This window comes from Haliotis rufescens, unplaced genomic scaffold (assembly GCF_023055435.1).
Source record: "Haliotis rufescens isolate VD_foot unplaced genomic scaffold, xgHalRufe1.0.p SCAF_17, whole genome shotgun sequence".
In the NCBI taxonomy this organism is placed as follows: Eukaryota; Metazoa; Mollusca; class Gastropoda; order Lepetellida; family Haliotidae; genus Haliotis; species Haliotis rufescens.
In genome coordinates, this window is record NW_025963857.1 from 10,041,414 (window position 1) to 10,056,697 (window position 15,284).

Sequence of the window (15,284 nt, forward strand, 5' to 3'; positions counted from 1 at the left end):
ATCATTAAACAATATATCACATGACTAACCACGGGTCCAGGTAGTCCTGTGGGTACCCGGGTCCCGACCCGAGTACCCGAGTTGCCCGTCCCAGCCCTACAGTTGTCGGCAGTTCTGTGTTAGGGGTGGAGTGATATGGAAGGCTATGATATGATACATATCTCAATATGCCATAATAACACGTATGCCATGAACTGTGTACTTGTGTAAAACATGGTGACTATTTCTTCTATGTTAACTGTTCCAAGTCAGTTACAATAAGTAAGTATCTTTTTTTTAATCTGTCATGAAGTTGGTAAACTTTACATATTTTGTATCATCATGTATCTTGACACAGGTCCAGGTGTATTGTATATTGTGTCAAAGGTCATCAGACTTTGGGTGTATTGTTCACCCTTATTAGCTGTATTGTCAAGCACTGGATTGTCTGGTCCAGACTTGAATGTATATAGACTGCCGTCATATAGCTTGAGTGTGGCGTTCAACAACAGACAAACAAATGAACAAACTTGTGTTGTCAGTATGGTACAGCTTCTGTCATTGTTTACAGGTGAAACCCAAGTTTGAAGAGCTTGTGATTCTACCAGAGGAGCAACTAGGTAGGTGAAACTGTGATTGTCCAGATTCCCAATGTATTGGCATGCCAACTTGGATTTCCAGTGTTTTGACATGACTACTTGGATTCCCAATGTATTGGCATGGCAACTTGGATTCCCAATGTATTGGCATGACAACTTGGATTACCAATGTATTGGCATGACAACTTGGATTCCCAGTGTATTGGTATGACAACTTGGATTACCAATGTATTGGCATGGCAACTTGGATTACCAATGTATTGGCATGACAACTTGGATTACCAATGTATTGGCATGGCAACTTGGATTACCAATGTATTGGCATGACAACTTGGATTACCAATGAATTGGCATGACAACTTGGATTACCAATGTATTGGCATGCCAACTTAGATTACCAATGGATTGGCATGACAACTTGGATTACCAATGCATTGGCATGCCAACTTGGATTCCCAATGTATTGCCATGACAACTTGGATTCCCAATGTATTGGCATGCCAACTTGGATTCCCAATGTATTGGCATGTCAACATGGATTCCCAATGTATTGGCATGACAACTTGGATTCCCAATATGTTGGCATGACAACTTGGATTACCAATGCATTGGCATGACAACTTGGATTACCAATGTATTGGCAAGACAACATGGATTACCAATGTATTGGCATGCCAACATGGATTACCAATGTATTGGCATGACAACTTGGATTACCAATGTATTGGCATGACAACTTGGATTCCCAATGTATTGGCATGCCAACTTGGATTCCCAATGTATTGGCATGCCAACATGGATTCCCAATGTATTGGCATGACAACTTGGATTCCCAATGTATTGGCATGACAACTTGGATTCCCAATATTTGGCATGACAACTTGGATTACCAATGTATTGGCATGCCAACTTGGATTACCAATGGATTGGCATGACAACTTGGATTACCAATGCATTGGCATGACAACTTGGATTCCCAATGTATTGCCATGACAACTTGGATTCCCGATGTATTGGCATGCCAACTTGGATTCCCAATGTATTGGCATGCCAACATGGATTCCCAATGTATTGGCATGCCAACTTGGATTCCCAATGTATTGGCATGACAACTTGGATTCCCAATATATTGGCATGACAACTTGGATTACCAATGCATTGGCATGACAACTTGGATTACCAATGTATTGGCAAGACAACTTGGATTACCAATGTATTGGCATGCCAACTTGGATTCCCAATGTATTGGCATGACAACTTGGATTCCCAATATTTGGCATGACAACTTGGATTCCCAATGTATTGGCATGACAACTTGGATTCCCAATATTTGGCATGACAACTTGGATTACCAATGTATTGGCATGACAACTTGGATTACCAATGTATTGGCATGCCAACTTGGATTACCAATGTATTGGCAAGACAACTTGGATTACCAATGTATTGGCATGCCAACATGGATTACCAATGTATTGGCATGACAACTTGGATTACCAATGTATTGGCATGACAACTTGGATTCCCAATGTATTGGCATGCCAACTTGGATTACCAATGTATTGGCATGCCAACTTGGATTCCCAATGTATTGGCATGCCAACATGGATTCCCAATGTATTGGCATGACAACTTGGATTCCCAATGTATTGGCATGACAACTTGGATTCCCAATGTATTGGCATGACAACTTGGATTCCCAATATTTGGCATGACAACTTGGATTACCAATGTATTGGCATGACAACTTGGATTACCAATGTATTGGCAAGACAACTTGGATTACCAATGTATTGGCATGACAATTTGGATGACAGTTTCTTTGTTATCCTTCTGGGTTTTGTTGAATGCTTGAAAAATGCTAAATAAAGATAAAATAACTAGCACAGAAATGGCACAAAACTAAATGAATGGTATAACAACAAGCACTGTCGACTAGGTTGCTGCCCTGACATGGTGGTCCAACAGATATAGCGTCTGCCTGGTGAGGAAGAATGGGAATTGTTTTCCTGTAAGAGGAAAAAAACAAAGCGTGGATGGCTTGGTTACAAGGACAGACAGACAGAGAGACAGATGGACATGCACATGCACACGCACACGCACTCATGCACGCACTCATGCACATCAATACATCAGTGCAATAATCTGAAATGAATCTGAACATTTCACATGCGACCCCAAATCAACTCTCCACCTCTCGATGTTCTGTGATGTTATATCAGGTGTTAACCTCACTCCTTCTTCCCTCAGATCACCAAGTTAACCTGGGGCACACAGCCATTACCACCTGTGTTGTACCGGTGTACGCAGTCGGAGTGCTCACATCTTTCAGCACGGTGAGTTCAGCCTCTGATTCCCATGTCTGTCTTCCAGTGACTGCAGGATTCTGCTGAATCTGTTGTTCGTAACCTTCTGAACAATAATGCTACTCCCAAATGAAATATTTTGCCTTATTCAAGCTTCTTGCAAGTGTAACAAATAAAAACTGAATTTATTTTTTTCTTCCTTACATTGATTAACATGAAATGATTTCAATGTTATGTTCAAGGGAGCGGCACACATATTTTTAAGCAGATAAACAGTCTGAATTTAGCCACTAATCCGAAGCCTAGGGTCTAGTATGATTTTATTCTGTCCTGTGAGCCTTATTATTGCAAAGTAGAAACAATGTTTGGATGAAGACTTTCTCATTTTACTGTAATGGCAACATTTTGGTATAAATCCTTATACCATTGTCAAGCAAGGCTAATTATTATCCATACTTAAATGTTCTAAACAATCATGACAAGTGACACGTTTGGACCAGAACACCATGTTGACTCAAAGTTCATGAATTGTTTGATGAGCATTGATGACGAAGTAGACTAAATTTATGGATAACAACTTTTTTCTTTTCTGTAAAGGCGACGTTTCGGTATAGATCCTTATACCGTTGTCAAGCAAGGATCTATACCGAAACGTTGCCTTTACAGTTAATAAAGAAGTTGTTATCCATAAATTGTGTCTACTTTGTCAAAGTTTATGTGACAGATTGTGTAAGTTGCTGCTCGGTGTGTGATATGACTGTGTGATAATGAGTGATATGTCCTGCTACTGTGGTAACACTGTTCCAGGAGGAAGACCGGAAGCAGCTGGAGGAGTTCCTCACTCAGGTGTTATGTACACTGGCGTTTTGTCAGGCTCCCCTCGACAGTTTGAAGGCAACGTTCCTGGAGCTCAGGTGGGTTTGGTAGAAGAGCTATTGTAAATAGTTTTACAGACAACTTTGTATGTTGTATACAATGTCTGTGATTTTGATTTACATGTCTCGTATCCCCATATAGCACTGTAGTTCGTCAGAGAAGACTGTGTAGTTGAATGATTATCAGCAGTGTTATTGTTTAGTTACAGTAAGACCCATGAAGATCCGGGTTAGAATAGGTCTTCAGAAACTCATGCTTTTTGTAAGTGGCGTATATGCTTGTCGTAAGAGGCGACTAACGGGATCGGGTGACTTGGATGACTTGGTTGATACATGTCATTGTATCCCAATTTCGTGGATCGATGCTGGTGATATCAATCACTGGATTGTCTGATTCAGATTGGATTATTTACTGACCGCTGTCATATATCTGGAATATTGATGAGTGGGGCGTTACACAATAAACAAACAAATAGTTGCAGCAATGTTGCAGATATTTATGAGTTTAAATTCAAGAAACAATAAATCTACTTTTTAGTTCAAGTGAAGACAACCATGAATTATTACTGACAGTCCTGTGGTGTGGGGTTGTACACACGTCTGCTCCTGTCAGGGCAACGTCGGCCATCTTGTTTGAGGTAAGTCTCTGTTTTCTATTAAAAGATTACAAGATGATCTAAAGCTTGGCCATGTATGGAGATATGTTTTATATGACTTATATATTGCATATTATTTATGTTATGTCTTCGTGATTATATATTTCTTCATTTGTCCCATGTAATATAACAATTTGCTTCTTAACAGCAAGCAAAAAAGAAACCACAGGTTTATGGTGTGGTCATTTCAGTCTAAACTGCTGGCTTGGCAAAATGATGTGTCTCTTATTACTTTGCTATTCCCACCACAAAGGGATACATATGTTGATCGAGTTCTGTTTGATCTCTTGGACTTGGGGCACAGTACTGCCAATGGGGACAGGTTTTCCTGAAAGTAATATCTATGGCATTGCGAATGCAACATTATGCGATGAATATGATTTTAAGTTGGAATATTGCCATCGAGCATTGATATATTACAGTTATGGCTCTTGTTTTGGGGGCGTTTTTGCATTTATTCAAATCATTTTTCTTCTGGTTTTTTTTCTGCTGAAAAACTTTTCATTATTTCTCCATTTGCAAATGTATGTTCATGATGTCAATCACTGGATTGTCAGGTCCAGATTCTATTATCTTCAGCCTGCTGTCATATAGCTGGAATATTGCCGAGTTATTTGTAAAACAACAAACAATGAAACAAATTATTTTCAACTTCATTTTATGTCTTTCAGAAACATGGTATGGTTGAATGAAACACTCATAAAATAGCATCATGGCAAAGTCAGTGGTATTTGTCATTCAGCCAGCATCATATATCAGTCATTGAGCATGTATGGAAAAATCTGATCCATTATGTTTGGTAGTTGTTGATTCTAGATGGATGATTCTGGATTAAAACTTCACATCTTTATGGTTCTCTGTTTCTCCTATTGATACGAAGGAGTCACTTGTAACATGATGTAAATGAACAGAAGTTTGGTAATACAGTGATCCCTCGCTATTGTGCTCTTCGATAAAGGGCTACCTCAGTTACTACACGCGGTAACGCATGGCTCCCAAAATTTATGTACACTTTTAATACTAAGAGTATTACACAGACATAATTGTATTGTTGTTCGTTGTTCATTTGCACATAACGCTTCTCATTGCATAATCAACCGTTTATCGCTGAATGGAGTTCTAATAATCTGTTTGAAAACATCCGCGGCAAGTCCTGGAAATACGATTGTTCAACTAGTTAACTTTTCACACTATACATCCTTTGATCTTAGAAGCGCATGCATGCAATAAAAGAGAACCACAAGCGAAGTTTATGTTCTTAATTAATGGGCAATCCAATTTGAGGCGACACTGTCAACTCACATGTAGTTGCTATCACAACACGGCGGTCATTCCTTTTGATTCGGATCAAGTAACCATATCAAACCAATTAACCTGGCTTGAATGTGTATCTATATTTGTATGAATGTGTATGAATGCGCATAGTGCTGGTCAAAACTCTCGTTTTCTGTATTTTAAGCAACATGACCAATCAGTGCCACTCAGGGGTGGAAATTTGCCATTTCACGACTCCCGGGGCAGGTAGAAATACGAGGTCGGGCAACAAAATCACTAATTTTAACTTGTCTGGAGGCAAGTAATATTGGAAATCACTATCACTGTCTACATGTCTAACTACTGGTAAAATGGTACAGTAAATTAGCTGAGAGAAATTTCGTAATCGCGCTTTCGTAACATCGCCTGGTTTTTTTCCGTAGTAATAACAAGCGATTTCATTGGATTAAAATTAGTTTCTAATGACGCTTTCTTGTCGAAATCTGCTACAAGTTTCGTGATTGGTCAATTTTGAGCACGTGACCTCAGGCAGCCAATCAAATTATAGCTGTGATACCAAGCTCGTGTGTTATAAATTTCAGAAGTTGGCAAAAGATTTTTGTTAAATAGTGTTATTCTGAACGTTTTAAGCAGGAAATCACGATATATATTAAAAATATGGAACTTCGTGAATGTATCGTGCTAGGTTACGAGCTGTGACAAAGATTTTTCATGCATATATTTTTGCATTAAACGTTGTGTCCGAGCCGAGAATTCAAGGCGACGAAAGCCGAGATGTCATTTGACTTACATTACACGCGATCGCACGAAACGATGGAAATAATAACTTAGATGTAAGTTTGATTACTTTTAGATATACTTTTGTTGATTTTATTTATCACTTTGTATAATATATTTAAAGATTTGCTTAAAACGTCTTTATTTTGCTCTTTGACATGTTCGATGCGGACCCGTTGTCGAAATGTGTGTCCGAGGATTTTATTTTCAATAACATTGCGGGAAATAGTGAATAATTTTTTAATTTATCGATAAAAAATGATAAATTGAAATGGAATACGTATTTCAGACATTGTGAAATGTGACAGATTTAATAAATGAATGATATTACAGGTAGATCTAGGTCCATAAAAATATATACTATTTTGACGTGACGTGAGATAAACACATATTGATGATTTGAAGTTTGCTGAGCGCGCTCCCCCGCCTCGGCCTCAGTTAAACGGCTCATCGTCTATAACGCCCACCAATTATTTGGACCCCATTGGTAGCGTTGTAGCGAGGGACCACTGTATTATGTTTCAACTGTGAAATAATCTGTAAATGGAGGGTTTTGCCCCCTGAGAATAGTTTCTGTGAGACAACATTGTCAACTCAGAAAAGATTTCAAATAATCTGATGTTTGTAAGAGGAATGTTTCTTTTCTGTCTCTGCATTGCAAATGTCTGAATTTTGTTTTTATCTTCAAGTTAATGTAATCAATTCATGAGATTAAGGATCTGTTTCCCTCGTCGAATCCTGACTTCCACTCCTGTGGTGGGTTTAGACGCGCTCCTCCTCAAGATAGACACATTGATCGCATTTGTGTTTGTCATGAAGGACATCATCGATCTTCTCCCTGTCGTAGCTGTTCATCACCCACAGCCGCTCATATGGATCACTGTTCTCGGAGTCGCTCCCGATCTGCTTTGCCACTTCCGGTTCAGGTTACACCCCCCTCTTCGGGCCGGCCTCTACTGTGACGCTCCCCCAACCTGCGCAGCTGCTTCCTACTTCAGAGTCGCTCCCGATCTGCTTTGCCACTTCCGGTTCAGGTTTCACCTCCCTCTTCGGGCCAGCCTCTACTGTGAAGCTCCCCCCACCTGGGCAGCTGCTCCCTACCTCTTCGGCACATAGTGACCTGGCTACTGACCAAGCACTGAACCTTGAATTGCTTCTCCAAGTGGTTACCACGGCTCTCCAACAATTTTCTGGATTTTCGGCGACTTCTGGCCCGTCCACCGTCCGCTCCTGGCACAGCTCTTCTGCTTGTGTTTCCTTTGGTTTGTTTTCCGAGGCCGCCACTAAGAATGGAAGGTGCTACCTTTTGGAATTTCTTCTCCCCGTGGCTTTTTACCCACCTCACCAAGCCTCAAGTTCGAGTCTTCAGCTGGTTAATGACAGGCCTCATTATAAAATTGTAAACAAAACATCGGGAAATCAGTTGTTTTTGCTTTTTTAATAATTCTAGATGTTTATCTTTTTTAATTAGCTGTAGTTGCCCTATCCAAGTTCAATTTGTCAATGCCTGTTTATGTTGTTTCTTCCTTCATCAGCATTATTGGTGCAGGTGTAGGTTGTGATTTCTGATAATAAATGAGATGAGCAATTATGATGTACGTTTGTTACCCTGTAATGAAATATTTACAAAGATATTTAAAAAACAGATGTGTTGATTAGTTAGGACTACACATTTAAACAGACCATATTTTCGTTCGATTTATGTTTTTTCATGATGCTAAATTATGCTGCTGTTTCTAGGCTTAATTCACCTGAACTGTTTCGGTTGACGAGGATAGAGTTAAACCCATCATCACTGAATTCTATAAATCGGGTAAATTACTGATTTAAAAAATTCCGAAATCCATCACATCTGTTGTGTTGACATCAGCCGTGTTGGTGGTCAACCAGAAGCAGTGAGACAGTGTTATTTAAGTGCGCAGTGAAACGAATAAATGTACATGAAATGTGAACATTGATCAGTCAGAAGGTGCTAATTGGGATTGTTCACTAGCCAATATATTTGCAAATATCGCCATGGGCGCTTATGAGAGTGGGGCGCTTATTACGTTGAATACGGTATGACTAATTTTATTGATTATCCAATCAAATTCGAGTATTTCACATAGGCATTGTAGAATGTTGTTTACGACACTAGGTAGTGTTTTTAATGTTTTATTTATTTCACTGTTAAGAACCAGCTTCCTCGTGAACATCTCACGGTCGTGTACATCTCACGGTTGTGGTCTAGTACAGGCTTCCAACCATGGGATAAATGCATAGTGTGAGATAGGATATGTTTAAAAAATTTGAAATTTTTGGAAAGTATATTTATATACTTATCCTATCTCACTCGCTATAAGCATTTTAGCTCCTGTAGGCTGTTAGCTCTGAGAAAGAGAATGATGTGGCAGGGGTATTCACGTGATCAGGTCGTGTAGGTCGCTATGCACAGGATTGCAGTTTGTGACCCATTTGTTTACATGGTGACCAGGTTGGTCGGGTAGCCTAGTGGATAATCCGTTCGCTTGTCACACCGAAGACCCGGGTTCGATTCCCGACATGGGTACAATGTGTGTAGCCCATTCCTGGTGTCCCCCACCATGATATTACTGGAATATTGCTAAAAGTGGCTTAAAAACCATACTCACCCACATGGTGACCATGGTGATGCTGGGATGTGTTCCGGTGAATTGTTTTTTAGAAGCTGGAAACTTTGTTCAAGCACATTTCCACATTGGATCGAAAGAAGAATGAAGAGATGCATAGTGTGAGATAGAATAAGTAAATAAACATACAATTTATTGGAAAATTTCCAATTCGCACTGTGACTGTCTTGGGATGGAGAATGTATGCCTGTGTGTGTCACTTATACCAATTCAGATGTAGTCATTTCTACACTCAGTCGCTTAATTTTATTTCAAACACTGAACATTCAAACCATAATTGGCTAAAGGTTTCACAAATATTATAGTTGTTGGAACCATGACCCACAAGTGTAAAGACAAAGGTACATCCCTGTCTTTACAGAGTGAGTGAGTTGGATTTAACGCCGCTTTTAACATTATTCCAGTTATATCGCGGCGTGTCAGCTTAATGTGGGAGGAAAGCCCGAAGTGATGCAGGTCTCAGACTTTTACCACTTCGGCGAAACCAGTGAGCACGGGTATGGTGCTGACAAACCTAGAAACATAATCGGGGCGAACCGGGAATCAAACCCACAATCATAGGGTTCTGGCGTGCCCATGGGACGCAACTCTGCACAGCGAACAGCGGCGCCTTAGATGACTGGGCCACCCATGCCCCCGTCTTTACTGAGAAGGCAGACATACAGTGTTTTCAATGCACAGGTGCGTCACTAGTAGATTTGTGCAAAATTGAATTTCAAACATACACACACACACACACACACACACACACACACACACACACACACACACACACACACACACACACACACACACACAGCTTACAGATTGAAGAATACCTACTCTTATAACCTACAAGGGCAAACATATCAGGGTTCATAAAAATCATATGTGCCCTAGGGTCATATCACGTCACGAGACAACAGTGTATTGTTTCCGTCATCCAGACAGCATTGTTGATGTCATTCGAATCTTATTGTGACGTGAGGTCTGAATGACGTCACATTAGAAACGACGTCATAACTGAGGATTGTTGCCATCATTCGACAAATAGTGGTTCCGCTGCTGTTACGACTTGCTGTCCTTGTCCTTAAACACTAAAATTTGGTCTCTGTATTTAGACGTCTTCTTCGGTAATAAATAGAACATTATTTTCGTGTTCATGTCATACTATGTTTACAACACTCGTGAGTACATTTATATAATATCCTCTATTTGTGATGGTCAGTTAGCTGTTTCAATCAAAGTTTTGTTTTATTATTTGAGAACCTTTGCTTGACTACCGGTACTCAGAATCAATCAAGCATTTTCCAAATATGGTTATATTAATATTTTATCACAAAGTGCATGAGAAAATGTCATGAAAAGATAAACAATACCATCATGAATATTCACACTTCAACAAGTCCATGCTTTATTTGAAACTCTGATTCACATGGCACAAAAAGATTTTAGAAACAATAATTTCTTTCCTTGAATAAATTGAAAATCTCTATTCAACACTGTTCGGCATTATAAAGAAATGTCTGATGGTCATTTCTAGAATGTATCACGTTATTGTGCTACCTGTCACATGACTTTGATGACTTATGGGTAATGCAAATGTAGGTTGAGAAAAACATGCAGATGATTTTAGAAATGTCATTTTGGGTTAAAGGTCAAATAAACTCGACATAGCAAATTTGCAGATTATAACACTTTAGGGCATACTTAATCACAAATGCTTGACCAATATTAACTTTGAATAACATAAAATAGTGATAAACAGACGATAAAAAAAGATAGGTGAAAACATCCCCCAAACAAAAAATCTGCCACTGGGGGCATTCCTCTCACTGGAGTTAAAACGGGTTACTGATGCGCAATTTCAATGATCAGGCCGGCACCCCGTCTGTCTGCTCTGAAGAACAGGTCTTCAGCACCCCATGCTTGCCGTAAAAGGCGACTATGCTTGTCGTAAGAGGTGACTAACGGGATCGGGTGGTCAGGCTCGCTGACTGGGTTCATGCATGTTATCGTATCCCAATTGCGTGGATCGATGCTCATGATGTAAATCACTGGATTGTCTGGTCCAGAATCGATTATATACAGATTGCTGTCATATAGCTGGAATATTGCTGAGTGCGACGTTAAACATCAAACAAACAAAGCCTTATTGGTAATAACATTGAAGATGCCTTCAGTTGTTTCCTTAGGGGACTAATCTCCGATAGGGTTTAAAACAGGGCCGAGGGCAGCATGTGGTTTATTGTAACCAACCAAACAGGATGTTAGTCATAACAAGCTAATTACAGATTGTTAATTGTTTTTTTTAATTATTCCCAAGGTCAAGATCAAAGGTCGTTTCACGCATTCAACAATGTATGCAATGTTGTTACTTTTTTGTATTAACAGAAAAAGCAGACACAGTGTAGCGGCTCAGAATTACATGATAGATAAATGCAGCTGTCAAATCTACATATCACCCAATCGAAACATTCTCACGTTCTACTTTAGGCCACACACCCAAATAGATTTGTTTGGGAAGCCGATCGGTGATTTCAGCTCTTTCACTTTGACATATTAATACTTCCTACGAATATTATGAATTATTTTCTCGCGGAAATTGGCTAAATGTATCTAGGAAAATTGATATTCGCAAAGAATTGCAATCAATATTTTTTTCAGTCTACTTGCCCTTAAAGTACACCTGCTACCAAATGCCACGGATGGCCTCAAACACAGTGTATACATGCATGGAAACAGATAAAAACATGCAAGCAATGTTGGTGATATCAGGACCATCTCCTGTCTGTACCAAAATACAGACTAAAGTCCTTCGGTGCACGATCCTTCTCTCATCCTGGTGCCTCTCTATGGAACTCCCTTCCCTTCAGCCTCAAAAGTGCACCTCGTATCACTGTGATTAGTCTGGACGCCAAACATGCCTTTTTGAAGGCTACAACTGAATGTGTATATTTTTACTATCTTACTGTCCCGTCTCTGTTGTATGTATGTATATATGTACATATGTTGAATTTACGCATCGAGCATGTCCCTCGGTGATGTGGAATTTTGCACTATACAAATAGACTAATTATTTATGTATGCTGCAGGCAAGATTTTTAATAAAAATTTGGTTTAAGGATTTTGCAGAATTGTGGAGTCAAATAAAATCGAAGAAGTGACATTTTTTCAGTCTGTCTACTACAGGACTACAAGTTCACTACAACTGCATACAGTACCGTAGGTTCAACTGCAAGACATTGGTTTCCAATAGGTTAAAATAGGTGATCAATAAGCTCAATAAACACTGTACAAATCAGAACAGGAAGCAAACAAATATTAACATGCTAGTCTGAATGATATATATGTACATTTAGCTGATTTCCTTGTAAAAATGTGAAAAAAGTTCAATTTTAACATCACATTATTGATCAGTATTTAAACAATGTGGGAATGCAACAGTCATGTAGATACTGATACGCAAGGCTGATTTATCATTAATTAAACAATATTACATGAAAATAAAGAAACAAGGAAGTAATTTATTTCCAGAAAAATAACTTTTATGATTTTTATCTCCCCTGTACTGAAAGCTCTTGTGTATGTTATGTAATCCCAGTTAGATGTTTGTTGTTTAGAAACATACGTTTCTTTTTGCATTGTCTTTGTATTACCGGTTGACCTTTAATATATATTACCTTTATCATTAATATTGCTATGACTTAACTTTGAAAAATCGTCGACACACCTGAAGTTGACGAATGTTATTTTTTAGAATTTCTGTTGCTGAAAAATATTTTTTATATAATATTATCACACAATAAAAAATATCTTTATCTTTTTCATCTTATGAATTGGTTTATACATGCAAAAAAACCCAATAATTTGTTTTTGTTAAAACAATTCAATAAATATGCAAATGAGGACACCTAGGAGGAACTTAATAACCTCGGCATCAAATCCAACGCAGTGTTGACTTAGCATTACACCATAGCCACAGGCTAATTTGCATATCATGCGACCAGACTTTTATCTTTTTTGTCAACAATCATGCTTATTCCGAAATCTGAACAGAGAGGCCAAATGCAAGCCTTTCGGGGGCTTTACATATTGTTTTGCATAATGATATAGATATACAACAACAGTGAGTGAGTGAATTGGGTTTAACACCACTTTTAACATTATTCCAGTTATATCGCGGCGTGTCAGCTTAATGTGGGAGGAAAGCCTGGAGTGATTCAGTTCTCAGACATTTACCACTTCCGTGAAACCCATGAACATGGGCTTGGTGCTAAAAAACCTAGAAACATAATCGGGGCGAACCGGGATTCGAACCCACAATCATAGGTTTCTGGCGTACCTAAGGGACGCCACTCTACACTGCGAATCACGGCGCCTTAGACGACTGGGCCCCCCGTGCCCCCTACAACAGTGAGGTGCATGACAGTATATCTTTATGTGTTAAAGTGACCGTATAGCTAGCTCTCTGCAGCACATGGCGGCGTTCAACCAGGGATAAATACGCAAAAGGAAATAATTTTTCATGTTTTATGATATTTTCTCAATGACATGTAACCATTCTATGATACATGTTTATCTGAATGTGTGGAGTCGTAAAAATAAAACCGATGTAAAACATGCTATGACTAGAATGGACTTTGTAAGATGTGACGAATCGTCTCATGTCGCTGGCCTGAGGCAGAGGTACTTGGCTGGCTGCATAGAACTCTGGCGATGAGATTTGATCGCATCACGCCTACTTGCTGGACAGAGATTTGTAAATATTTCCCCTAACTTTAAAGAAGAGTTTCCCAATGTGTCATTGCTTCTGTAAACACAAATGGCTGCAGATGTGTGGTCACTGTATAACAAATTGGAGGGTTTTCTAAAGAATTGTATCCATACACTGTTCCTAAAGTTACTTTAACGAATGAATAGATATTTTGAATTTATTAATCTGTTTACTTACGAACCATATACAGTCAGTAATTCATAACTACCGCAAGGAAATGTCAGTTCTTGACATTTTGAAAGACCTTGAAATGTTGAGTTCACCTGAGACCTAAGCAATTACCTGATGATCATATATCTGACAGCCGATTTCACACAGGCAGACACTATTTTCGGAATGAGACATTAGTTTAAAGAGTTGTTACTTGAGATATATTGTTATTGCTTCCATTACTCTGCCATATTATATATTTAAATACGATATCTTAAAGAAGAACAACATTATTGTTACACAGCAAGTAGACTATGATTTGATAATAAGTAAGTGTGTTGTTGTTTGTAATTATTTTCCAAACCACATTGTTATGTTGTCGGTTCATTATCAGAAAGGGTTCAGATTTCAGCCAGGACACAAAGAGGTAGCCATCAAGAGCTGATTCCATGTAATGCATTCTCTTAAATGTTTGTTTGTTTGTTTGTTGTTTAACGCTGCACTCAGCATTATTCCAGCTATATGACGGCGGTCTGTAAATAATCGAGCCTGGACCAGACAATCCAGTGATTAATATCATGAGCATCTTTGGTGTGACGTTTTTTGAAAGAAAATTATCTTTGATAAGTAATGAGTTTTGGAAAAGTTGTTTTCAGTCATTTATAGTGCTTGATAAGAAAATCAAGCCAGAATCTTTCAGTAGTTTTTTAACTGAACCAATTTTTTATAACCCTAATATTAAAATTAACAGGAAATCATTTTTCTTGAAATGCTGGTTTGAGAAGGGCATCTCCCAAATTATAGACTTGGTCAAGGCCAATAAGGAGTTTCTGTCATATGAGGAATTTAATGATATGTATGGTATTTGTTCATCCTATTTGGAGTTTTATGGTGTTGTTAGCAGCGTTAAACAATACCTTGGAGCTCTAAATTTAGTTAGAGTTCCAACAGATTCTGTGGAGGATCAGCGCTGTGTGGTAAAAACTATTTGTAGTTCCAAGTCCGGTTCAAAACATATTTATTTTTCATTGGTTTCTACAGAAGTAAAAACTAAAGGGCAGGAAAAGTGGGAATTACAATTTGAAAACTTAAATTGGAACAATATTTATAATAAAATTTTCAGTACAACACAGGATGTCAAACTGCGATGGTTTCAATACAAAATTACCCACAGAATTCTCACCACTAATACTTTTCTGTATTTACTCAATTATGCTCAGAATGATTTGTGCTCCTTCTGTCACAATGAAAAGGAAACAATTA

General features: G+C 38.6%; 1 protein-coding gene across 2 annotated transcripts in view; it reads left to right on the forward strand.

Annotated features, from left to right (window-relative positions):
• Positions 1-15,284, forward strand: part of LOC124152250 (RAB11-binding protein RELCH homolog) — a 201,677-nt gene that overhangs the window by 25,120 nt on the left and 161,273 nt on the right. For both annotated transcript variants that reach the window (XM_046525506.2, XM_046469522.2), the window contains exons 18-21: positions 551-599; positions 2,829-2,914; positions 3,692-3,798; positions 4,298-4,397. In XM_046525506.2, coding sequence (XP_046381462.2) covers positions 551-599; positions 2,829-2,914; positions 3,692-3,798; positions 4,298-4,397 — 342 coding nt within the window. The remainder of the gene's footprint in view (positions 1-550; positions 600-2,828; positions 2,915-3,691; positions 3,799-4,297; positions 4,398-15,284) is intronic.